The following is a 25260-nucleotide window of genomic DNA, read 5'->3' as shown; positions in this document are numbered from 1 at the left end:
ATCCACCGAATGGGTGGAAGGAGAAGGCCTCCATCCTATGCTTGTAATTCCATAAAAATATCAGCAAGCAATGGAAAGGAACACCCATCGACAAATGGAGGCAGATGTGTTTTTGAGGAACGCGTTAGAGATGAAGCCCTTCTTTTAAAATTTGCCTTTTTATTGTTGTCAAGGTAACACAATTTGGGGAGAGAAATAAAAGAGACTACCTAAACAAATAAAACCATCACATAAGCTGATTTAAAAAAAATAGGATCAGTAGCACAGGTTTGGGGGGATTCAATTTTTATTAAATCAAGCTTTTAAATCATATCCACCTACAGTCTGTAAACAAACGTAGTACATGTGTAGGTAAAAGGCTCTTAGATAAGAGCTAGTGGAAGAAACCGAAGATTCCTTGGTACAGAGGCATCTCATCACTCCCTGGGCCGATGCCATGGGGCCACATGATAGCTAAGACTTAAATAAAAACCAGAAGGAGTTTAGCTTAATTCCACCTGCTAGGATGGATATTGTTCCACATTATAGTAGGCTGGATTATCGCAAGGCAACAGTGTAGTTTTTACATTCACAGATTTGGCTGATACAATATAAATTAAGCTTCTTTTCTAGATGTCTCCCTCCCAAATTACCATAATTAGTAGTAAGAAAGGTGAATTAAAATAAATGATGGACCACAGGTGGTTATAAAAATATATAACTCGTAGAGTAATAAATATCTACAGTTAGCAAAGCATAAACTTATATAAAATTTACCTTTTTCTATATGTGCAGAATATCATAAGTATGTTCAAAAGGTACAGTCAGAAGACTTGAGAAGGGTGAGAAGGCATTTTTAAAGAAAAAACACTCAAGTACAAAACCCAGAGTCGGAAGCTGAATGCAGATGAAGAACATACACAAGACAAAAATCCGAATCCTCACATCTGATGATGCTACTTGACAGACACCACGATTAGCTTACAGCCCTTTATGTATCTTAAAAAGTAACTTTGTTACTTATGTACAAACTTTTAAAAAGATTAATTATGAGACAAGCAAAAGTTGATTAACAGTGGCACTAAAATCGATGAAACATAGCATTTTGTGTGCTTTCGTATTCTTCTATGTATAGAAGTTTTTAAAATTCCCACCAAAAAAAAAATCTAGTTTACAATCATCCCAGATATAGAAGGGGAAAAAAATCCCAAGCTGGAAAATAAAAAAGGTCAAGATCTCGAAGTGACTGAAAATCCATGAAAATGTAAAAGACATTCATACATTTCCTTAACACTCATTCACTACCATGTAAGGTAACCGCAGTGCTATCTTGAATCCAATCACATTTACAAAGATACAGTAATTTCCGTTCTAATTCTAGAATTAAAAGCACTTAGTCCACACAGTGTGCGTTTCAGCGAAGTTGACATCCACTTGGCTGTACCTGAAAGTGTCGCCTTAAAGCTTCAGCGAAGACTGTGGCAGACCTGAACTTTATATAAAGGTGCGAATGAACAATACCACAGGCAGTCATTCATTCTCATTTCTCGCAGACAGTGAATATACTTGCACTGTCCTGTGGTTGCCTCAGTCTGGAATAGTGTTCCTTGGAAACTTTGGTAAGTTTCCTTGCCAAAAAAAAAAAAATCTGCGTAATCTGTCTGGGACTTGCCGGGTTAAATAAGCATGTTCTATGAACACACAGTCTATCCCTTCAGGAGGGGTGTACAGACATGGCTTTTCCCAAACTCACTGGATCTTGCCAGGGAACACCAGGACCACTACTGGATCCTGGGACACTGGTTTCCTGTGGAACGTGGTTTGAGAAAGGCTAATCTAAATAATAAATTTTCTACAGTAGTGGTTCTCAGACAGTAGACAGCATTGAAACACACAGAAGGCATGTCAAGACAGAGATACAAGACCTCACTTCAGAGGCTGGGGTCGGGGAGGGACCTGGGAACCTATGTTTCCAAGAGACTCCAAGTGGAGCGAATGGAGTGAGGTCCACACGGAGTGAATCCTTCTAGACAAGGACCCATACAAGCCTCAGCTGCAGAAAGCTGCCCACGCCCTCAAGAAAGCCTGGGGACAGCATCTGCTACGACCAATCATCGGGAGTTCAAACCAGGCCAGTGACGGCTGAGCCTCTGGATCTGGCCCTTCTCGTCAGATGACCAGGCACGGAGACTGTACCTTAGAAGAAGAGTAACAGCTGCCCCCTTTCAGGGGATCTGTGAGGCTTACAGGAAATGTGTGAACGAAAGTACAACCTGACAAGAAGCATGACACCACGGTAGCTAATCAGAACGCAGCAGGAACATCCCAGGTGAGTTCTTGGCCTTCCGCCACTGCTGTGCCTTTAGCCAAGTACATTCTGGTGGCTAACAAAGAGAAAAGAGGCTAAAAGTGCAGAAAACTGCAATGAGTGGAATATACAGATGAGTGGATTACCTAATCAAAATATGTAATTACTTTAAAAAAAAGATCAACCCACAATTGAAGTAGTTAATTATGCTGGCTCTGAGATAGTGTTTAAATTACAGTATGTTGATCTTTGAACCCCCTCACTCATCTACTCTGCCATGTTAATAATGCTTGTTACATTTTAACCTGGAGAATGAGGGAAAAAATCCTTTGGTGAAACTCAAAACTTTTAGCTGCGATAGTTCCAATCTTGTATGCTACCTCGGTGGGAAAATTTCAAAAGTGATTTTTTAAAAAGGGCCTTTAATTTTGGTTCATAGAAACATCCATAGAATGAGAAAGGAACACACACTCACATGGTCACATATGTGCGTCTAGATGTTGCCCGGTTACATCTTAGCCAATGAACTTCATCTTGCAATTCAAAAGTGAACCTGGTAAAAATTCATACACATCCACGATGGGATGACAGTCAAGCATACATCTTTGTTGCCAAGTCCTGGTTTCCACCATTCTAAATGTCTGATACAAAAGGCAGGCTGTTTCCTGATAGGTTGCATGATTCACTCTATATATGCTCTGGATGGCTCTGGAGACAAGACAACATCTCTTGAACGGGCCGGCCTTCATAGCAGATCTGGTACACTGCAGTGAACAATGGAAACCTGATTGGAGGAAAGAGGATGGGAAGACAAGTTAAGCCATCTGATCTACCTCACAGAACCAACCAGTCTTTCTGTCCTGCCTAACAGACTGCAGACTAGCACGCTACTATTGGAAAACAAAGCACCCTCCTTCACATCCCTTCCTTATGTGGTCTGCAGGGAGCCTCTACACTGTGGCTATAAGAACCTGGTACAACCTAAACCATCCTCTGGTTGCTTGGAGTGTGCTGTCTACAGACCTGTCCAGGGGTACTCTTTACAGGGTGATCTGTGGTCACCGACATCAAGAGTTGTGGCTCAGGCTCTTGACCAAATCTGGAATGGATTCAGGTTTATGTCACTAATTTTAAAAGGTTGGAGAATAAATTTTAAATTGTAGGGAGGTACTGCTCTCACTTCTCTGAAACGAATCATCCAAGGATGAAGACGAGGCAGCCCACACAGCACCATAAACAATGGAGGCCTGGAACACTCCCACAAGAATCAACAAGGGGACTCACGATTAGCAAAATGCTGATCTCACGTGGGAAGCGGAATTTATCCTGCTGTTTCTTCTAAGATGCGAACACAGGTATAAATGACAGTTTGAAATGGATGAGGGAACGAAGGAGTGGGCTACTAATCCACTATAAGAAAAGGTAACATTATCCCAGGGTACTGCTAGCTCACTTGGTAAGTATCTATTTTTTTAAATGCAGAAATCACTAAGGAAATAACTAAGTAATGTCAACAGGCTTTCAAACCCATACACACTGAATCACAAGAATCTTAAAAACCATTCTGAAAGTTATCTAGTTAAGCATTCTACAGTGATAACGTGATTTAAGAACAGGAAACAGTGCTGATAGGTTACATGTCTTTATGACAGTCTGTCACTGTGGGTTTTTTAAGGTGCAGAATGTTCTGGCATTTTTCAGTCAGCTAGACTTAATAAAATCTTTGACTTCACAGCCTATTAACTTTGGGCAAGTTTCACAACCCCTCTGTCCCTTTGCTCATCTGCAGAATGGGACTGGACACTCAGGATTGTTTTATTAAGTGACTTTACGTGTGAGGTGGAAAATACAACACCTGATACATGATGTGTGTAATAAACAGCAGCTTGTAAATGCAGCCACATCGCAACCAAGGGTTCTAGGCTATCCAAAAGGACAGGGCCTAAGCCTAGTTTTGCTCACCTCTGCATCAAAACGGCCTGGCCCAGTGCAGGCAAGAGGCAGGTGCTTAGTGAGTGTCTGTCGAATGAATTCTTGTGAATGGGAGTTAATGCCAGGAGATTTTAACTCCTTCCTTTGTCCTTCCATGACTTAACTTTCCTGTTCCTATGATGAGAACAACTTGCATGTTCCTCAAGCAGAGTGGCAGGTGATGAGTACCACCCAAAGCCATTCCCAACCCCTTCTCTCCTTACTGAGGTTGGGAATACCCTATCTCAGCCTTTCTTTCACACCAGAATTGGACAAGGAAGAAAGTTCTAGCCAGCAAGACAGAATACATCTGGGAGGGTTTCTGGGGAAGATCTTTCTCTCCTTGAGAGGCACTGGACAAAAATATCTGCTAGACCACCCTTGCTCCATGCTGCTGAGTACAGTTGTGAGTATGTGATGCCTGGAGCTGCTGCAGCCACCTTGAGGCTTTAAGGAACGGCCAACAGGATCACTAAGATTCTAACCCAGAGACACTGAGACAACACCAATAACATCTACCTCTGGAATCTGTTATGTGAGAAAAATAACTGTATTGTTCAAGGTGTTTTAATTGGCTGTTGCTCGTGAAGCCAAAAGCACTCCCAATGTTCACAACTAGCATTTTCAAAATGTGTTCTGCAGATGAGATGATGACAAGTCATACGGAGCAGGGGGGCTACATTTCTATTGACAAGTAACTTGTTTAACCTCACAACCACACTATAAGGTAGATAATATTATCCCTATTCTATATATGAGGAAACTGAGGCACAGTTTCTGATTTTTCTAGCTAACACCAAACCACTAGGCTATAACGCCCATCTAAATGCTATTTTCTATCATTTAAAATGTTATGGGCTTTCCAGGTGGTCCAGTGGTTAGCAATCTACCTTGCAACGTAAGGGACACCAGTTCAATCCCTGGTCTGGAAGGATCCCACGTGCTGTGGAGCAACTAAGCCTGTGCACAACTACGGAGCCCTTGAGTGACGACTACTGAGCCCGAGTGGTACGACTGATGCCCGCGCACCTAAAGCCTGTGCTCTGCGACAGGAGACGCCGCCACGAGGACAAGCCCGAGGACCCCAACGAAGAGCAGCCCCTGTTTGCAACAACTAGGAAAAGCCTGCATGCAGCAGTGAAGCCCCGCCGCAGCTCAAAAGTAAAATCTTTTTTTTAAAAAAAAGACTTATTTCAGGACCACATGACATCCAAAAATAAAATAAAAGACTATAAAGCCAGTTAGATCAGTTTGAGGAACTCTCTAAAGAAGGTAAAAAGCGAAAGGAGGACATGGAAACCATTAACAGAACAAAGACAGCCTACCGGATAGGAGAACATATTTGTAAATGATACGACTAGCTCATACAACTCAACATCAGGAAACAAACAACACGATTACAAAATGGGCCTAAGAACAGAATAGATATTCTTCCAAAGAGGAAATCCAGATGGCCAACAGGCACAGGAAAAGATGTTCAACATCACTAATCATCAGAGAAATGCAAGGCAAAAGGGACATAACCTCATGGTTGTCAGAATGGCCATCATGAAAAAGAACACAAATAACAAATGTTGGCACGAATGTGGAGAAAAGGGAACCTTACTACACCGTTAGTGGGGATTAAATCGTGTGTAGTCACTGTGGAAAACAGTAAGGAGGTTTCTCAAAACACTAAAAACACAACTGCCTTATGTCCCAGCAATCCCACTCCTGGGCATATATCTGAAAAAAACAAAAGCACTAATTTGAAAAGGTACGTGCACCCCAATATTCATAGCAGCATTATTTACAACTGCTAAAATATGGAAGCAAGCTAAACAGCCATCAACAGATGAATGGATAAAGAAGATTTGGTACACAGAAACAATGGAATACTACTCAGCCATTAAAAAGAATATTAATGAATATAACCAAAAAGATGCAGACTCACATATAGAGAAGAAATTAGTGGTTACCAGTGGGGAGAGGGAAGCAGGGAGGGGCAAGATAGAGGTAGAAGAATGGGGGGTGTACAAATTGTTAAGAATTCAGTAAGTTACATGGATATATTTTGCAACGTGAGAAATATAGCCAATATTTTATAATAACTGTAAATGGAGTATAAACTTTAAAAGTTGTTAATCACTATATTGTATACGGGATTGGGGGCAGAAGGAGAAGGGGATGACAGAGGATGAGATGGCTGGATAGCATCACTGACTCGATGGACGTGAGTCTGGGTGAACTCCGGGAGTTGGTGATGGACAGGGAGGCCTGGCGTGCTGCGATTCATGGGGTCGCAAAGAGTCAGACACGATTGAGCGACTGAACTGAACTGAACATACAATGTTGCAGAGCAACTATACTTCCAAAAAATAAACTAGTTAAAAAAAAAAGTGAAGGTCTTCCCTAGTGGTCCAGTGGTTAAGACTCCACACTCCCAATGGAGGGGGGCCTGGGTTCGAACCCTGGTCAGGTAACTAGATTCCACATGCTGCAACTAAAGATCCCTAAAGCTCCCACATGCTGCAACTGAGATCTGGCATAGCTAAACAAAAAAATAAATTTTAAAATAACAAAAAGGGAAAGGAAGACCAAAGACAATGTTTCATTAAAAAATGGACATAAACCTATCGATCAACTATCCCACTAATGGAGACTGAGGGCTTAGATGCTTCAGGCCTCAACAAGGCAGAGATGCACGTGTGTTAGTCGCTAGGCGTGTCTGACTCTTTGTGACCCCATGGACCGTCAGGCTCCTCTGACCACGGAATTCTCCAGGCAAAAATACTGGATCGGGTTGCCATTTACTTCTCCAGGGGATCTTCCAGACCCAGGGATCGAAGCTGGGTCTTCCGCATTGCAGGCAGGTTCTTTACCATCTGAGACATCCCTGAGGCACAGAGATGTGTAGTAGTATACATAAACGAGGCCCCAGCCCTTTACAGCACTGTTACCAGCTGACTGTACCCCAGCCCCCTCAATTCACCCAATGCCCCAGCACCTCAGAATGACTGTATTTAGAGATGGTGCACTTAAAGAGGAAATTAAGTGAACAGGGTTCATTAAGATGGGCCCTAAGCCAATATGGCTGGTACCCTTATAAGGAGACTGGGACAGACACCAGAAGACACGGGGGTAAGACGCCACCTACAGGTCGAAGAGAGACACTTCGGAGAGGTCAATCCTGCAGATAGGTATCTGACTTCCGGCCTCCAGAACTGTGAGAAGACATTTCTGTTGTGTGAGCCACTCTGTCTGAGGCATTTTGCCTCTGGAGCCCGAGCAGACAAACGCCCGATACTCGCACGTGGCCGTAAAGACAGGCAGAAGGACACTGAAGAAAGCAAATTTCACGACAGCATTGAAACCCAGACAGCTTTAACATTTATCAAGGGGAGACTGGTTAATAAACAGAGGTTCTCCCACACTGTGGAATGTTCTGCAGACAGTAAATGGATCTGGATGCAGATGTTGAATCTTCCAAGCATACCCTGAAGTGAAGAAAAGGGACAGAGCAGACTGTGGAGTCTGTCACGGTCACACATGGAAGCACCGTGTGGGAAGCTCAATGAACCCTGAGAAAGCGGCTTCTGTCTGTGGTGGGGGTCAGGGCCCACTTTTCCTTGTGCGCCTTTTGGTATGATTGCAACGTTTTTTCTCCCAGAAGCATGGTCCCCCTCCCAGACTTGAAAAATCAAAGTAAAATTGTAAGTTTGGCAGCAACACATTAGCAGCAATAGTGCCTAAACCAGGGATGTGGCAAACCACAGCCAGAAGTACAAGTCTTGCCTGTGACCTGTTTTTGCCCCACCTGCAAGCTAAGAATTATTTTTACATTTTTAAAGGGCTATTAAAGGAAACAAAGACTATATAGGCAGAGGCCTGTGTGTGGTCTACAAAGGGGAAATTTTGTGATGTGATTCTCTGCACAAAAAGTTGGCTGACCGCTGCTCTAAAAAGTAATTTCAAAGTACGGGAAGTGATTTAAGTCTACAGGGTATGGAAAAGGTTCTCTAAGGACACACCCAGGCTGGCTCATGGGCCGTGATGGTTGAGATGCTCATGAAGGGGGTGTCCAGGCAGGTCAAACTGCCAGCAAAGACACACAGCAGTCTGAGAAAGAGGCGCTTGGGGCAAGAGAGGTCCACTTCCACTAAACAGGGCTCACAGGACGTGCTGTTAGAAGCCAAGTTGGTAACTGGACTGCAATGCCAATCTAAGGACTGTGAATCTCATTCTCAAAGAACAAGAGGTCTCTGAGTTAGAGGTAACCACGGCAGTCATCTGGTCTACCAGTTTGAGTTTGTAGATAAAAGGCACAGAAAAGCTAAAAACATGACCTGCCTAAGACCACACAGCTGGCAAGCCATAAGGCCACTGGCCTCCCCCACAACACTCTTTCTACAGCAGGGAAGGGAGTAGGAAATGAAGGAAGACCAGGGTGATGATGGCTGGAATGGCAGAGAAAGAAATCTGGGTAAGAGGTGGCGCCAAGTGAGAATGGCAGGACTTAAGCTCCACCCAAACTACTGAGGGACTCGACATTCAGCCTGGGAGAAGGGCAGGGACCCCAACCCAACTGCGACCTCATTCAACACAGGCAGGACATGGTCCATTTCAGCTCAGTTCAGTCGCTCAGTCGTATCTGACTCTTCATGACCCCATGAACCGCAGCACGCCAGGTCTCCCTGTCCATCACCAACTTCTAATCAGAAGGAAATGGGACATGACTACGGAGAAGCAGTTTCTCCTGCTTGGTTACATCTGCTTTTAAACAGGCAGGTACTGATCCCAGAACACCTGTTCCAGCCTGTATCGTCCTGCAGTTAGAGGGGCACACAGACTCACACCGGCCAACATGTCAATTTGGAATCCTATCAAAGGACTGGACCCTAGCCTGTCTGTGTGATGTCCTGGGATCCTAGGGTTTGATCTTGGCTGCACACAGATGGTACTTTTTCCTTTTAAAGCAGAGTATGGATGGGCACACCTGAAAGGCGAGGAGACTGCAAGGTTCCTCATCGCACCTTAACACAGGACGCCTCCGGTGCTAGAGTCCCAGGGGGACTCGTCCTTCCTTTTTTTCTGAATTGCTTGACATTTCATTAACAAGAGTGATCTTTTTATTAAAAGGACAAAGTAACCTTATTTAAAATTTTTAATTAAAAATATATGACACGTTTTAAGTCATGTTAAGTCATGCTTTAAGTCATGCCGACTCTTTTGAGACTCCATGGACTGTAGCTCGCCAGGCTTCTCTGTCCATTCTTTCCTGGCAAGAATAATGGAGCGGGTTGCCATTTCCTACTCCAGGGGATCTTTCCCACCCAGGGATCGAACCAGGTCTCCTGCTTGGCAGCCAGATTCTTTACCCCTGAATGACCTGGAAAACCCATGTGCTGCTGCTGCTGCTGCTAAGTCGCTTCAGTTGTGTCTGACTCTGTGCGACCCATAGACGGCAGCCCACAAGGCTCCCCCGTCCCTGGGATTCTCCAGGCAAGAACACTGGAGTGGGTTGCCATTTCCTTCTCCAATGAATGAAAGTGAAAAGTGAAAGTGAAGTCACTCAGTCGTGTCCAACTCCTAGCGACCCCATGGACTGCAGCCTACCAGGCTCCTCCGTCCATAGGATTTTCCAGGCAAGAGTACTGGAGTCGGGTGCCATTGCCTTCTCCGGGAAAACCCACGTAACTCTTACCAAATACCTGACAGGGCAAGCCAGAATCTCAAACTCCTATTTTGTCTTGGGTTGGCCAAAATGTTAGATTGGGATTTTCCGCTGATGGAAAAACCCGAGTGAACTTTTTGGCCAACCTGATACTGTGCCTAACAGCGCTCATTTCCCCTCCCTCATTTCGGACTTTGGGTAAATGCCTGTTTTCAGGGCAGGCAGACGTTTCCTGCCGTAGACCCTCACAACGCACGAAGGTCAGCACTGCTCTGCTAACTTCCTGTCCCTGCCTGGCAAATGCCTGAGTCAAGCACGGACTGCGCTCATCAGCGAGCAGAATGACAATTGATCCTCTGGCCTCACGGAAAACGGGGCACTTACTTGTCGAGCAGCCCCTTCTGTTTGAGGATGCGGTACACCTCGGCTGAAGTCTGAGGTCCTTGCAGCTTCTGTCCATTCAGCATCTCCTTCTCCAGTTCTTCGATGGTCTTAAAAACAATGAATGAACATAACCTCCTGTAACATCTAGAGCATCACTTAAAAAAAATTTTTTTTGGCAGTGCCGCATGGCATGTGGGATCTTAGTTCCCCAACCCGTTCCTCCCCATGCCCGCTGCAGTGGAAGCTCCAGTCTTAACCACTGGAATGTCAGGAAAGTCCCTAAGGCATCACTTATTTTAAAAGCAGGGTAAGGGGAGGGGAGCAGCAGGCCAAGGAAAGGGAATAACACACAAGGTAGAGGGCGTAGCACTGAAGCACTTGTGAGTGAAGGCAGGTAGGGGTGGGCAGGACAAGCCCCGCACACACAGCCTCCGTGCCCTGAACAGCGGCTCTTCCCCAGCCCGGGATCCCCCAACCCCGGGTTACCTTGCCAGTCCTGGCGAAGGCCTCGGCCACCTTGCGGTTCCGGCCCCCGTAGCAGGTGGTGATGAGATCGGCCACGCCGCAGCTCTCCAGGAACGTGGCCGTGGACACCTGGCCTTTGCAGAAGATCCGGGCGAAGGCAATCATCTCCATGAGCCCCAGGCGGATGACGGCAGCTTTCGTGTTGTCGCCACAGAGGAGGCCGTCACAGAACCCGGCGCCTACGGCCACGATGTTCTGGGGAGGAGACAAGAAGCGGGGAGATGCCATCATTCACACGCACACTGCGGGAGAGAGTGCGGGGGAGGCGGGGACGAGCAGAGGCAGGGATGCCGGCCAGCTTCCCCGGGTCCCACAGGACCCAGGGTTCCACTCTTGTACTCTGAGAGAGAAGGAAGGAGGGAGCCGCTCCCATTCACGGGGCAAACAGCCCAGCGCACTCTGGAGCCTGGACTCAGAGGGAAGCATCCGCCAGAGAAAGGGAATGGCGCAGAGGCATCTCCAGTTAAAGTACAGACTTTTTTTTTTTTTAAATAAATCAAAGGCTTTATCCAACTATAACACTGAAAGAAAAGTAGTCAAGTCATAAGTGCAGGGCTCGATGAAGTTTCACAAACGACACAATCATGTAACCAGCATCCTGATCAAGGAACAGAAGGTAACCGGTGCCCCAGAAAGCCCCCTTCAGCGCCCCCACCGAGTCACCCCAGCACCAAAGGTCACTGCTCTCCTGACTTCTAATGGCACACATTTACTTTCCCTGTCCTAACACTATGTGAGTAGAATCATACAGGATATAATCCTTTGTGTCTATCTTCTCTGTCTCAGTCCCACATCACATTTGTGAGATTCAGCCGTATTTTAACGCGGGACACATTTATTTCCATTGCCACACTGTATTCCACTGTGCAAAATCAATGCAATTCACCGCTTCAGGGGGTTGGCACTGGGGTAGTTTCCAGTTTGGAGCCACTGCAAATAGCCCTGCTATGACACTAGGTACGTGGCCTCTGGTGACCCCAGGCAGGCATTTTTGTTGTGAGCATCCTTGGGGTAGAAGTACTGGGTAACGACGGATGCCTATGTGTAGATCAAGTTTCCGCCTTTTGTTTCATTTGATAATCCCTAAATTAGCAATGGTGAAGCGCTGGCTTATTGTGTTGCTCTCTGCTGGACGCCAGGCAGCTTGGACACAGACCTGCCTCTTCAGAAGCTGATCGCCTAGTTCGAGGATCAGCCAATCAGGGCCAAATGACTGCTTTTGTAAGTCACACAGTACTGGAAACTCGGCACCCCTGTTCAGTAACGCATCGTCTGTGGTTGCCTTTGTGCTGTCAATGGATCTGAGTAGTCATGCAGAGACTCATACGGTCTGCAAGATCCACATTTTCTATGAGGCTCTTCTGGAAAAAGTTAACCACTCCCGACTTAACAGGGAAATAAAATGTGTGCACAAGTCACTGTGATGCTCAGCAGAAAGTGATGTTATTCCATAAGAGGCAATGAAGGCCAGGTGTCAGTTCAACTCACGTGTACTGAGCAGGGGCTGTGGGAAGCCCCGCTGGGCCCTGGAGGGGTGGAGGCTGCCCTGGGGTGGGGGTAGGGTGGGGAAGTTGAAAAGACAGAGCTTGCTCTCAAGGAGTTGACAGTATCATTGGGAAAAGACAGTAAAGCACATCAAGAGACAGAAGGATCAGAATATGTAGAGAAGTTTCATTACAAAGCAGGGAAGCCTGCACAGAGGAGGTGGCATCTGAGCTGGGTCTCAGATCCTATGTAAAACCAGACAGTCACATACGCCTGCGTGGTAGTGGGGGACACTCCTCTGGGACACCGGTCGAGCCCTCAGGTTTCTGGCCCTTTCTACATTACCAGCTTCCTCTTCAAAAACACTCAATGCAGGAAAAATGCAAGTATTCTGTCTCCATCTAATCACACAAGCATTTTTTTCCATAATGCCTTAAGAGATCTTAAAATATGAATCCAGTTAGTAACAAATGGGAAATAAGCTAAAAGAAAATAAGCCCATTTCTCCTCCGTTCACCTGTTTGGGCCCAGCCCTGGGTGTTCCGCGGCTTCTGGTCTCTGCCCAGTGTCCCCTCTAAAAGGTCCAGCTGTTCCATCTCAAGTCGGCGGCGCTGAGGAACATCTCCCAGTTTGCTATCAGCATCTCTGCCTCTCCTCTCCTCTCTGCACACAATGTTGCCAGATGCCAAGCACGCCCAGCCAGGGGTCAGCCTCCCCTCCCAAGGCTGCACACGCAGCGGGTGCTTGGGGCTGAAAGTTGCCACCAGGGAGTGGTTGTGACCCTCAGACTGCACTGCCTGTGCCACCCTTCCTGCCACGGCAGCCCGATGGAGGAAGCCACGGTGAGATGGGAGACGCACAGGCACGACTTCCAGAGGGCCTCTGGTCCTCAGTCTGCTTGGCTGCTGGGTGACCCTGGGATAATCACTCCACCTCTCTGAACCTTCTTGGCCTCGGTTGTTAAATTCGGTGCTTGGGTAAGATCTCTCAAGGCCCTTCTGGTGGTGGCATTCCTCCAGGGAAGCTGGCTCAACTGTGGCCCTGCCCTGGGACTGCTGACAGCAGGAAGGCCCTAGGGCAGCAGAGAAACCTAAGGACGTGCAGGGGGAATGACCACAGAGGCCACGAGGCCAGCTGTTGGAAGAGCCCACCAAATGGTTTTATGGAAGTTACCATGGCAATGTGCCCAGGCCTAGGTTCCAGGTGGTTAGACTGCTACAATGGCTCTCTGACGCTTCCTGGGCTGTGCCCCTGGTGTCCCCCCTTTCCTCATGACACAACCCATGGGAGTCACTGGACAAACCAGTTCCAGCCAACGTGTATGGACTGGAGGGGAGAAAGCAGGGACTTCCTTTCAGCAAAGGGTTCCTGTACTCAGAGGAGAGAAAGACTACTTACAAAGTGCCTACAGCGAGCCCACCAGGCCACCGCCCATGCGGTCTCATCTGAATTCTCACTGGCAACCCCAGCAAGTGTGTGTCTGTCCCCTTAGCTGGTTCAAATGGTAAAAGATCCATTTGCGATGCAGGAAAGATGAGTCTGACCCCTAGGTTGGGAAGATCCCCTGGAGAAGGGAATGGCAACCCACTCCAGTAGTCTTGCCTGGAGAACTCCACGGACAGACGAGCCTGGTGGGCTGCAGTCCACAGGGTTGCAAAGAGTCGGACACAACTAAGAGACTAACACTACACTTTAGCTGGTTCCCAGGGTCAACGGCTTGCCAAGAACATCCCTCTGGTGACTGACATGGTTGGGACATGCCCCCAGGGCCTGGCTTCACAAGCCCACTGTTCCCCTGACTCTGCTCCTCCCACGGTGTGGCCACCGTGGCCTGGCCATTCCCACCAATCTTGGGGTCTGAGAGACCTTCCTGAGACACCCCTGCAACCAGATATCAAAGAGAACTGCCCCCTGGGAATTCTCTGATGGTCCAGTGGTTAGGACTTGGTGCTGTCACTGCTGGGGCCTGGGTTCAATTCCCGGTTGAAGAACCAAGATCTTGCATGCTGTGTGGCAGGATTGGAAAAAAAAAAGTATTTAAAAAAAAAAAAAAAGGGCTGCCTCCCAGGCCTGCAGAGAGACTTGGGAGGTAAAAGGGGGAGGCCTGGGAGGACAAAAAATTTATGGGAAAGAATAGTAAAAACAACAACAGCTTCCCTTAATGAACTGTTTCTAAGTACTTCCTATATTATTAACTCATTTAATCTTCACAACACTCCTACAAGGCAGGTTCTGTTACTATGTATAATGTGAGGTGAGGACCCTTGGGCACCTGGGGTAAAGGAGCTCGCCCAAGGTCCCACAGTCAGGACCAGTCAGGAGCTGGGTTTCGAACCCTGACAGCCTGGCTCCGTCATCTCTCCTGGGAGCAGATCACACGAGGCTGCTCCAGCCAGCAAGTGGAACACACAGAGGGGCTAGGACAGCAAGATCTGAACTTTCTAATAGGAAGAGCTGACCCCAATCAACAGGAAATACTGAGGCGAAGGGGTGAGCTCTTGGTCACTGGAGGCATCCAAGGAGGAGCTGTATGGATGAGTCCTTAGCTGCCAAACAGTGCTTCTGACCTTCTGCTCAGAGAAAAGGCAGAGGAGAGTGTCCCCCCTCTGTGGTCTGGGGACACACAGGTAGGGACCACTTCCCAGTTTCCCCTGGACGTCTGACCTCCCCACCTCGGGGAGCAGAGGGCCACTGCAGAGTCAACCCCTCCCTCCTCAGGGGACCCAGGGCCAGTTTAATCACCTTAAGATGGATCTTGAAATCTTCCCTCTCTCCCCTACCACTTATCACTGTCAAAAGAAAAATAAACACACTGAGGCAGTCAGATTGTGTGTGAATAGCAGCCAAGCAGATGTACTCTGAGATCGCTCAGCTGTGAAATTTATCATAATCTGCTGTGCATTCAAATCTGCTTTAAAGTATTCTAGAGCTAAAAATACTGTGATTTTCAGAAGACAGACGTGCTGAAGCCCTTGCCCATTCCCCGGGGGGTGGCAACACTCAGAGGCACCCTTCCTGACCTGTTGTCTTTGCAATCCTGCATCACAGCGGGTCGACGGGGCTCACTGTCTTTTGTTTCCACCCAAACTGTAAAACTGGAGGAGCAGCCCACGCTACCTGCAGATTATGCAAACACTCCCACCACCTCAGAAGAACTGCCCCACTGAAACCCAAGTCAGAATTTTCTGAGTCCATCTGACTCTTCCCAAGGTCACCTCCAAGTGCATCTATCCTAGAGGAAACCTGCAGAGTGGAGGCTAACTAACTGCAGGCAAGGTATCACCTGTGGTTTGTAGGTCAAGCCCTGAGTAAGGTCACCCATCTGAGATGTCCAGGAGGTCCAAGGTCAAGTCCACACTCAGCCCCACAGGTTGGGCACCCTGACGAGAGGTACGTTTGATACCTGCTTGTCCAACAGAGTGGCCACTAGACCTTGAGACTCACGAGACTCATGTGACTACTGAGTCTGAAATGCTGCTACTGTGACTCTGAAACAGAATTTTGAATTTTTTAAAAGAGTTTTAATTTGCATGTAAATGAAAACAGCCACATATGCTACTAGGTGCTAGCTGGAGCCTTGGCTAGAAACTGGGTACCAGACTGACCCACAGCACATTCATCACAGCCAAAGGCCTGGAGGAAACCCACACACCCTACAGCTAGGGTGGTGAGCCTCAGTACAGACAGCCCTGCAGAGAACACTGCGCATCTGCGGCAGAGGTGATGGGTGTCTCTCCCAAAATACTCTCCTCTTCTAGAGCCTGAGTCCCTGATTTTCATGCAAATGTATTTTTCCCAGGGGGGTGGAAAAATTCTCAACCTCCCTTGCAGCAGGGAGTACAATTAAGTACTGCTGCTGTTGCTACTGCTGCTGCTGCTGCTGCTGCTGCTAAGTCACTTCAGTCATGTCCGACTCTGTGCGACCCCATAGACGGCCGCCCACCAGGCTCCCCTGTCCCTGGGATTCTCCAGGCAAAAACACTGGAGTGGGTTGCCATTTCCTTCTCCAGTGCATGAAAGTGAAAAGTGAAAGGGAAATTGCTTAGTCGTGTCTGACTCTTAGCGACCCCATGGACTGCAGCCCACCAGGCTCCTCCATCCATGGGATTTTCCAGGCAAGAGTACTGGAGTGGGGTGCCATTGCCTTTTCCACAATTAAGTACTAACTGCCTATTAAGATGAAGCCAGGGACTTCCTTGGCAGTCAGTGGTTATTAAGACTCTGTCTTCCCTTGCAGGGGGTGTGGGTTCAATCCCTGGTCAGGGAGCTAAGATTCCACATGCCACAGGGTATGGCCAAAAAAATAAAAAATAAAGCCAAATGTTACACTGAAACTCCCCAGAATGCCTTAAAAGACAGCTGTCCCGTGCCCTTTGTCTTTGTTTCTTTTTTCATCCTGTTGCCTAGAAGGCAGATGTGATGGTTGGAGCCCTGGTCACCATCTTAGAACATGAGGACAAGGGTCATCTCTCATGAGCTGGAGGGAGCCTGGGTCCCTGAGAATTCTGTGGAGTGGAATATTCATATGGAATTAGGATTTCTGCACAAGAAAGAAAGTTCTATCTTGTTCAGTCCCTATTATTTTGGGTCTCTGTTAATGAAACAATCTTGATAAACCATTTATTAAAAATAACAGGTTGAGCTAAATACTTATGATTTTTATACTTTTCTGTATGAAGAACATCTTAAAAGTTACATTAAAAAATACACCCCAACGGAAAGAAGCCAGACACAGAGGAGTACATACTGTATATGCGTATTATAAAAATTCTACAGTGAACAAAAGCAGATGGTGGCTGCTGGTTTGGGAGGGAGGAGTAAAGTATAAAGACACTTATGGAGTTGCCTGGGGTGATGGAAATGTATTTGAGTGATGAAGTTCAGGGTGTATATACCCAACTGTTAAAACCTATTGTATCATGTATTTAAATCAACACCGTTTAATGTACATGGATTTTGCTTAAATAAGTTCGGTTCAGTCACTCAGTCGTGTCTGAATCTTTCTGACCCCATGGACTGCAGCACGCCAGGCCTCCCTAAATAAAGGTGATATTTAAAAAAGAATACTCACTTACCAATTAAGAGATTAATGTAGCTAAGAGATGAAGGACGTTCTGAAGGGTGTAAGATGCACTGGTACAAAATGATTTTGTATAATTCCTTTGAATGTTCCTTTTCTTTCAACATTGTAGGGAGCTGTTATCTTTCTTTCTCTCCCCACCCCACTTCGCCCTTTTTTTCTTTTTTGGTACCTCAAACGCCCTCACGTTTTTGAGCATGAAAAAAGTGTACTTGAAAACTTTTTTAGAATAGACAACATGACTAAAGATTGTTAATGTGAAAAAAGTAAAACATCCAAAAAAGAATGATTATATGTGTATAACTGACTCACTTTGCTGTTTAGCAGAAATAAACACAACACTGCAAACCAACTATAGTTCAAAAAACTTTTTTAAAAAGGTAAAACATAAACTACTTGAAAAGTAAGATGCACTTGTTTTAAAACAGGGGACATGGACATACTTGTGCTTACTAAAAAGACTGGAAGGGTAGATAACAATCATTAACAGCAATTATCTCAGGATGCAGAGATCATTAGTCATTTTCACTTTCTTCTCTACACCTCTCTGTAGTATGGAAGAATACTACAGAGAGGTATAATCAGGAAGAAAACAAAACTATTAATTATGTAATTAAGGAAAAATAGGCCCATGTACCCTTGCTGGGCAGGCTCTAGCAAGAGAGGACTTCATTTCATTCAACCGCCTGGACACAAACGAGAAAAGTCAGGTCATCCAGAGTAACCACAGAACCCCAGACGGATTCTTCAAACCCACGTTCACGTTCTGACCGAGCTAGTATTTGCTACATTTGAGTCATTCACTCTTTGGCGCTCTGCCTCCTTATCGATCCGATGGGATGGTTAGCCTCAGTTACTGCCCAAGAACCTGCCTCTCAGTTTTTAAAGCTCCCAGCTCTGATGCAGGCTGGCAGGAATGATGGTAACCACTCCTGGTTGAAAGGAAAGCCAGGGGCAGGATGATAAATGGTTCTCAATCCCCATCTACCGCTGCCCCCAACGAACCACCCTGTCATGGTAGCAGGAGGCTTCTTGCCAACAGAACTGAAAAGCCGTGCAGTTCACAAGCAGGGCCAGCACATGGTTCCGCCCGCAGAAGCTTCTCCAGGGCCCTCAATCTAGACTCTTTCTTCTCTCCCACCCTCTTCCCCTGCACCTTTGTTCTGGGTGGGTTTTCAGAGCTTCTCCATCCACCACCCAAAATAAAACCCAGTCACTTCATGACAGTTTTGGAGCACATGGGCCGTGCTGAGCAGTGAGACCACCCATTAGTTTAATGAAGGTCTATTAAAAACGCATAAAAACCTCACCCAACAATAATAAAGAATGCAGCCAAAGCCAGCATCTTCAATGTATAACAGGCTGCGTGCAAAGTGAGAATTCCCTGACAGCATTTGGAAAGATGAACGCGGGCTGCCTGGGGTCCCAAGTCTTTCGTTGGCTTCAATTTTTAAAACTCTCATTGTATGGAGACGTGACTACACATACACACGCGACATTAAGTGGTTTTAAATTATTACTAGAAGAAAAGACGTACAATTTGCAGAGAGCCTGAGAAGGTGCCCTATGGACGGGTCTCCCTGCATTCTTTTGATCTTTGCAATTTTCACCTGACAAAGTAAGGCGAACGTCAGATTAATTTCCTTCCCTCGGTGCTCAAATTCTTGCAAAGTAGCTTCTGCTACAAAAGAAATGACTCAAAAGTGACTCATTCACAGGGAAGCTCTGTATTTTCCCTTGTTTTTGATATGGCAGCTCAGGTAGCTCTGCTTCCAAGGGGAGAATGTACAGATGTTACAGCCCTGTTGGCTACTGCCCACTGTCAGGACAGAGAGGAACCCCAATCATGACTTCCTTCTGAGATTTTTTTTTCACGTGGACCATTTTTAACGTTTTTATTGCATTTGTTACAATATTGCTCCTGTTGTTTATTTTTGGTTTTCTGGCTGCAAAGCATGCGGGATCTTAGCTCTCCCACCAGGGAACGAACCTGTACCCTCTGCAGTAGAAGGAGAAGTCTTAACCACTGGACCACTAGGAAATGTGGTTCCACATTTTGTGGTCCATTGTGGTCAGGTCAAGTTCCCTGACCACAACTTTTAAAGGCAGAGGGTTACAAGTCAGGAGCCCAAGTCCAAACATGGAAATTTCCCTTGACTCTCTCAAGTCACTAGACGACACAGAAGCTGCCTCTTTAATCTGATCTTTTCCCTTTACAGGCAAAGATTAAGCTATTCTTAGAAAAACCTGCCTGCAGCAGATTGTTTTTTCTTCTTTAAAAACAACAACCAACCATACCATCAAACCAATAGATCATCCAGAGTGACCAAGTTCCTCTTCCTGCTCAAGAAAACACATAGGAGAAATGTAGGAATTATAGAATACTTGGCTTCCAGGTAAGACTCTACAATCAGAGTATGCCCCTGGCTTTCCAAATGTTCATGCCGTCCACTTCCCAGAGAACAAACTAGCACAGTGCTCCCAGATTTACAAACAGAAGCCTGCCATAACTGCGAGAGGAAATCTAACCACCCAGGAAAGGCTGGGGCCGAGCGGGAAATGACAGACAAGGCTGCCAATTCACTATTCTCCCCAGAAGTACGAGCGCAGAACACAGAGCTCATTCTTAGCATGGGGTGCAATGACGCTGGCAGTGGCCCTGCGTGAGGATGCCTCCCGTAAGCAGAAACGACAGGGCTGCTTTACCTTCAGGGCACCACACAGCTCAACCGTGTCTGCATCATCCACCACTGTAATTCGAAAATTTGGGGTCTGTAGAAGTTCTTTGAAGAGAAGGCCGTTCTCCATTATCTTGCTGCCTATTGAAAGGTTAGAAAAAACAGGAAATTAATAATGGCCTCTCGTCTTAACTTTCGCATCTAACACAGTTTAAAATGAGTTTTGGACTTCCCTGGTGGTCCTGTGTTAAGACTCCGCGCACTCAATGCAGGGCGCACAGGTCCATTCCTGGTTGGGCAACTAAGATCCCCTCATGCCCTGGGGTGTGACCCAAAATTTAAAAAAAATTTTTTTAAGCCAATAAAAAATCTTTTTAAAAAGACCTTTTTCTCATTACAAAAGTGACATATGTTCCTGATAGGAAATTTCATAGTCACAGGACTAGAAACAGAAAAATATTCCACAATCCCACCACAGATAAAATCAACAATTTGACATATATCTTTAACTTACCAAAATTGAAATATACATAGTTTTTCTCAATTGAGAACATAATGTGGATTTCACAATCAGCTTTCTCCTATTTACGGCAGGAATAATTTTCAGTGATACCCTATATTTTCTACATTATTTTATTAACAAATGGCTGCTTTGTATTTTATTGCATACATGCCTAATATTTTATCTAAGTGTCTTTCTATTGTTTGAGATCTAAAAGTGTTGCAACTGTTTCCTACCATAAACACTTAGAGGCTCCCTCCACAAAAGTACCTCCCTTTCCACCAATGCTAGGACTAACCTCAGGATGTGCCTGGACTCAGTGGATGAGACAACTTCCCCACCCTTGGGGTCAGTCACATGACTGGCTTTGGTGAAAGTGAAAGTGTTAGTCGTGGACTCAGCCTGCCAGGCTCCTCTGTCCATGGGGTTCTCCAGGCAAGAATACTGGAGTGGGTAGCCATTCCCTTCTCCAGGGGATCTGCCTGACCCGGGGATCGAACCCGAGTCTTCTGCATTGTGGACGGATTCTTTACCACCTGAGCCAGTTACATGACTGGCTTTGGCTCATGGGACCAGACCTGACACAGCAGAATTTGAAGCCCATTTGTGCAGCAGCAGGGCTGGTTCCCATGTCCATCTGCCTTCACTGTGGGAACACACCCAGCTGGCCTGCTAGACCCCACAAGAAGATAAGAAGGAGCACAGCACTGCCTCCCAGTGGACCCACAGATGTGTCAGCTCTGCTTATTTTGGATGCCACTAAGAATTCAGGATTATTTGTTACTTAGCACCACTATGGCAACAGAGAACTGATACAACATCAACAAACATGTTCAGTGACTCAATTGGTGGAGGATGGAAATGCATTCAAAGGCTCCTTATTTCTGCTCCCCATTGGGACCATGCCTGGAATGATGTGGAGGATCAGTACTTTTCACATGTTACTTTTCTATTTATAGAGACTTTCAGTTCAAAACAAAACTAAAACTTTACACATAGAGCCTGATGTGAGATCTGCTCTGGTTGGTGGGGTGAGGGATGGCGCTCAGCTCTGGAAATCAGGACGATAAAATTCGCCAGCTCGGCCCTGGCTCCCACGTCATGTTCTCCACACAGAGCTGGCAGAAAGCTCCTCCAGGGACCACAGCACTTGGGCTCTTCTAGCCTTGAGTTTCCTGAGCTTGTCTCCCAAGCTTGTCTGCACATTACAATCACCGGGAGATCTTTAAAAACACCAAAGGCCAGCCACACCCCATCATCCATTAAATCACAAGCTCTGGGGTCAAGCAGGCATCACTAATTTCCGACACTCTCCTAGTGTCTTCAATGGGCAGACAAGTTTGAAAACCTCTGATGTGATCTCTAACCTCATGAGTAAAACACTATGGCACATTCAGCAGTGTCATGAGGTTAAAGAAGAATGAGGTGTGCAAACTGCCTATTAGTTACAACAAGCACGCAAAGGTCTATATAATCACAATGGGATAGTGATATTTACATGCCTATGATTGACTTGCCCCACTCACACACAGGAGGCCCCAAAGAGGTTTACTGAGTTGCCCTCGGTCACACAGCTAGTAAGAGGCAGAGCCCAAATTCTAACCTGGATGCTCTAGCTCCAGGACCTACACGACCTCTCTCTATGCTGTGCTCCACTCAGGGGCAGGAAGAGAGAAGCAACAAACACATTACAATTAGAGCCACAGTCTTCCACTGCAGGAAAAAAAACCCCACAGGATATTCAACAAAATTACACTTGGAAGTAATATAATATCAAAATGATCCAGGGGAGGCCTTCCCCAGTGGTCCAGTGGTTAAAATTTCACCTTTCCAATGGATGGGGTGTGGGTTTGATCTCTGGTCGGGGAACTAAGATCCTGCATGCCAAAAAATAAAATGAACAAACAAAGTTCAGAGACGAGTAGAGAGAGAGAGGCTGGGAAACAGATGAATAAGGCCAGCCAGCAGTTAATCATTACTAAAGATGGGCAGTGTGGGGTCCTAATACAGTTCTCTCTACTTTTGTTTGGTTTAAGGACATTTTCCATCATAAAATGTTTAAGACAGCTACATCGGATACTCAGAAACATTTTCTGTTCTACAGGCCACTGCTATGATGTCATTTAGCTGAATGCTCGTTCGTCCAAATATTAGAAATATCCTCTGTCTGAGCAAACTGTCCTCTTCCTTTTATAAACAGCCCTCCAGACCAGCAGCACTGTCTCATCACCTGGGTTGGGTAAAGCAGCCCCAGAGCCACACCACGATGCATTCATGGTCTTTCTCTTCTGTCCCTCACCACGGGCCACTGCCAGGTGCCTGCAACTCGAAGGGGGCTCACGAGCAGCACAGACAGGCCCCCACTCCCTCTAAGCTACTTGGATCGAGCCAGCAGCAGCTCCGAGTAACTGGACACGCAGAGGGGAGCAGAGCATTCTCCATCTGCCACCGATACAAGGTGGCATCTGCTGGTGCCTCCATGCTGCAAATTACGCACGGGGTTCATTAGAGACGTGAGCTTGATTTACAGGAGTCTCACATTCTCTCAAACGCGCTTTTATTTATTTTATTCTCTTCCATTATGGTTTATTACAGGATAGTGACTCTAGTTCCCCGTGCTATACAGTAGGACCTTATTGTTTACCAATTTTATATAACAGTGTGTATATGCTGAACCCAACCTCCTAATTTATCCCTTCCCCACCCCTTTTCCCTTTGGTGACCATGGTTTTCTATGTCCGTGAGTCTGTTTCCATTTTATAAATAAGTTCACTTGTGTCATATGTTAGACTCTACCTGTAACTGATATCAAATGATATTTCTCTTTCTCGGTCCGACTTACTTCACTTAGTATGATCATCTCTCGGTCCAATCGTGTTGCTGCAAACGCCATCAAATGTTTACCCTTTAAATTTTTAAATCTTCTGAGTCATGGGAAAGCATTGACCGTATTATTATTACGATCAATGTCTTAGGCAGTGATGAGGCAAGAAGGGACCCAGGACATGTGATCCAGAACAGGGAATGCCCATCAGCCATGTGGAAGGGCTTGTCAAACTCAATATGAACCAAAAGACAGGAAAATCCCCCTTCTCTTCCACACAAAATTTTGGAGATAATCAACCTATTTAATAAGACTCCTTCACATCCCATCATGAGAAGTGCTGGACTGGAAGAAACACAAACTGGAATCAAGATTGCCGGGAGAAATATCAATAACCTCAGATATGCAGATAACACCACCCTTATGGCAGAAAGTGAAGAGGAACTCAAAAGCCTCTTGATGAAAGTGAAAGTGGAGAGTGAAAAAGTTGGCTTAAAGCTCAATATTCAGAAAACGAAGATCATGGCATCCGGTCCCACCACTTCATGGGAAATAGACGGGGAAACAGTGGAAACAGTGTCAGACTTTATTTTTCTGGGCTCTAAAATCACTACAGATGGTGACTGCAGCCATGAAATTAAAAGACACTTATTCCTTGGAAGGAAAGTTATGACCAACCTAGAGAGCATATTCAAAAGCAGAGACATTACTTTGCCAACAAAGGTTCGTCTAGTCAAGGCTATGGTTTTTCCAGTGGTCATATATGGGTGTGAGAGTAGAACTGTGAAGAAGGCTGAGCGCTGAAGAATTGATGCTTTTGAGCTGTGGTGTTGGAGAAGACTCTTGAGAGTCCCTTGGACTGCAAGGAGATCCAACCAGTCCATTCTGAAGGAGATCAGCCCTGGGATTTCTTTGGAAGGAATGATGCTAAAGCTGAAACTCCAGTACTTTGGCCACCTCATGGGAAGAGTTGACTCATTGGAAAAGACTCTGATGCTGGGAGGGATTGGGGGCAGGAGGAGAAGGGGATGACAGAGGATGAGATGTGGCTGGATGGCATCACTGACTCGATGGACGTGAGTCTGAGTGAACTCTGGGAGTTGGTGACGGACAGGGAGGCCTGGAGTACTGCAATTCATGGGGTCGCAAAGAGTTGGACACGACTGAGCGACTGATCTGATCTGATCACATCCCACATCTCAGTCCATAATTCTCTACTGTTTGTGTACTAAGAAGCTCCTTCCACAAAGAAGGGGCTTATGTATCCTTGACATTTAGCACCACAACTGACAGACAGCTCAAACTCTGTGAAGTCATTCCCACAAAGGAGGCTCTCACCACCAGGGGACACCATGGCTCACAGTGCCTGTTTGACCCACGTCCCCAGGTTGCTTTCACGGCAGCCGGGATCCAGCCCAGGATCCTGAACTGCACTTCGTGGCCAGGTCCCTCTAGACTTCTCCTTTAGACTTGCAATGTCTCCTACGACACTGACATTTTTCAAGAGTGTGGGCCAGTTGTGGGACTTCCCTGGCGGTCAGGTGGTTAAGACTCTGGGCTTCCAAATGCAGGGGGCGAGGGTTTGATCCTTGGCTGGGAAACTAAGATTTCATATGTGACAAGGTGCTGCCCCCCCAAAAAAGCTGTGGGCCAGTTATTTTGTACCATGTCCCTTCCTTTGGCCTTGTTTAATATTTCCTGTTGATTAAATTCAGGTTATATAAGAAAATTTAGAAAATATCACTTTCCTGTTCTATCTCACTGAGTATTTTATCTAATTTAATTCAGATCACTCTTGCCAGTCATGGTCCAACCCACAGAAGGCAGCAGAAGCAATGTGTAAACAGAAGCCAGAGAAACAGATGTGACTT

The 25260-nt window shown here is 46.2% G+C and overlaps 1 protein-coding gene across 1 annotated transcript in view; it reads right to left on the bottom strand.

Moving 5' to 3' along the window:
* Positions 1-268: 268 nt before the first annotated feature.
* GPD1L (glycerol-3-phosphate dehydrogenase 1 like) overlaps positions 269-25260 on the bottom strand; it is a 63844-nt gene continuing 38852 nt past the window's right edge. Inside the window, exons 5-8 of the mRNA XM_070359157.1 lie at positions 20092-20204; positions 10782-11015; positions 10296-10402; positions 269-3071 (exon numbers count right to left, since the gene is read on the bottom strand). Of these exons, the coding sequence (XP_070215258.1) occupies positions 2975-3071; positions 10296-10402; positions 10782-11015; positions 20092-20204 (551 nt within the window). The 3' untranslated portion in view covers positions 269-2974. The remainder of the gene's footprint in view (positions 3072-10295; positions 10403-10781; positions 11016-20091; positions 20205-25260) is intronic.

Source organism: Bos mutus, chromosome 22, assembly GCF_027580195.1.
Source record: "Bos mutus isolate GX-2022 chromosome 22, NWIPB_WYAK_1.1, whole genome shotgun sequence".
NCBI classification, from domain to species: domain Eukaryota; kingdom Metazoa; phylum Chordata; class Mammalia; order Artiodactyla; family Bovidae; genus Bos; species Bos mutus.
This window is presented reverse-complemented; position numbering and strand designations above follow the sequence as displayed.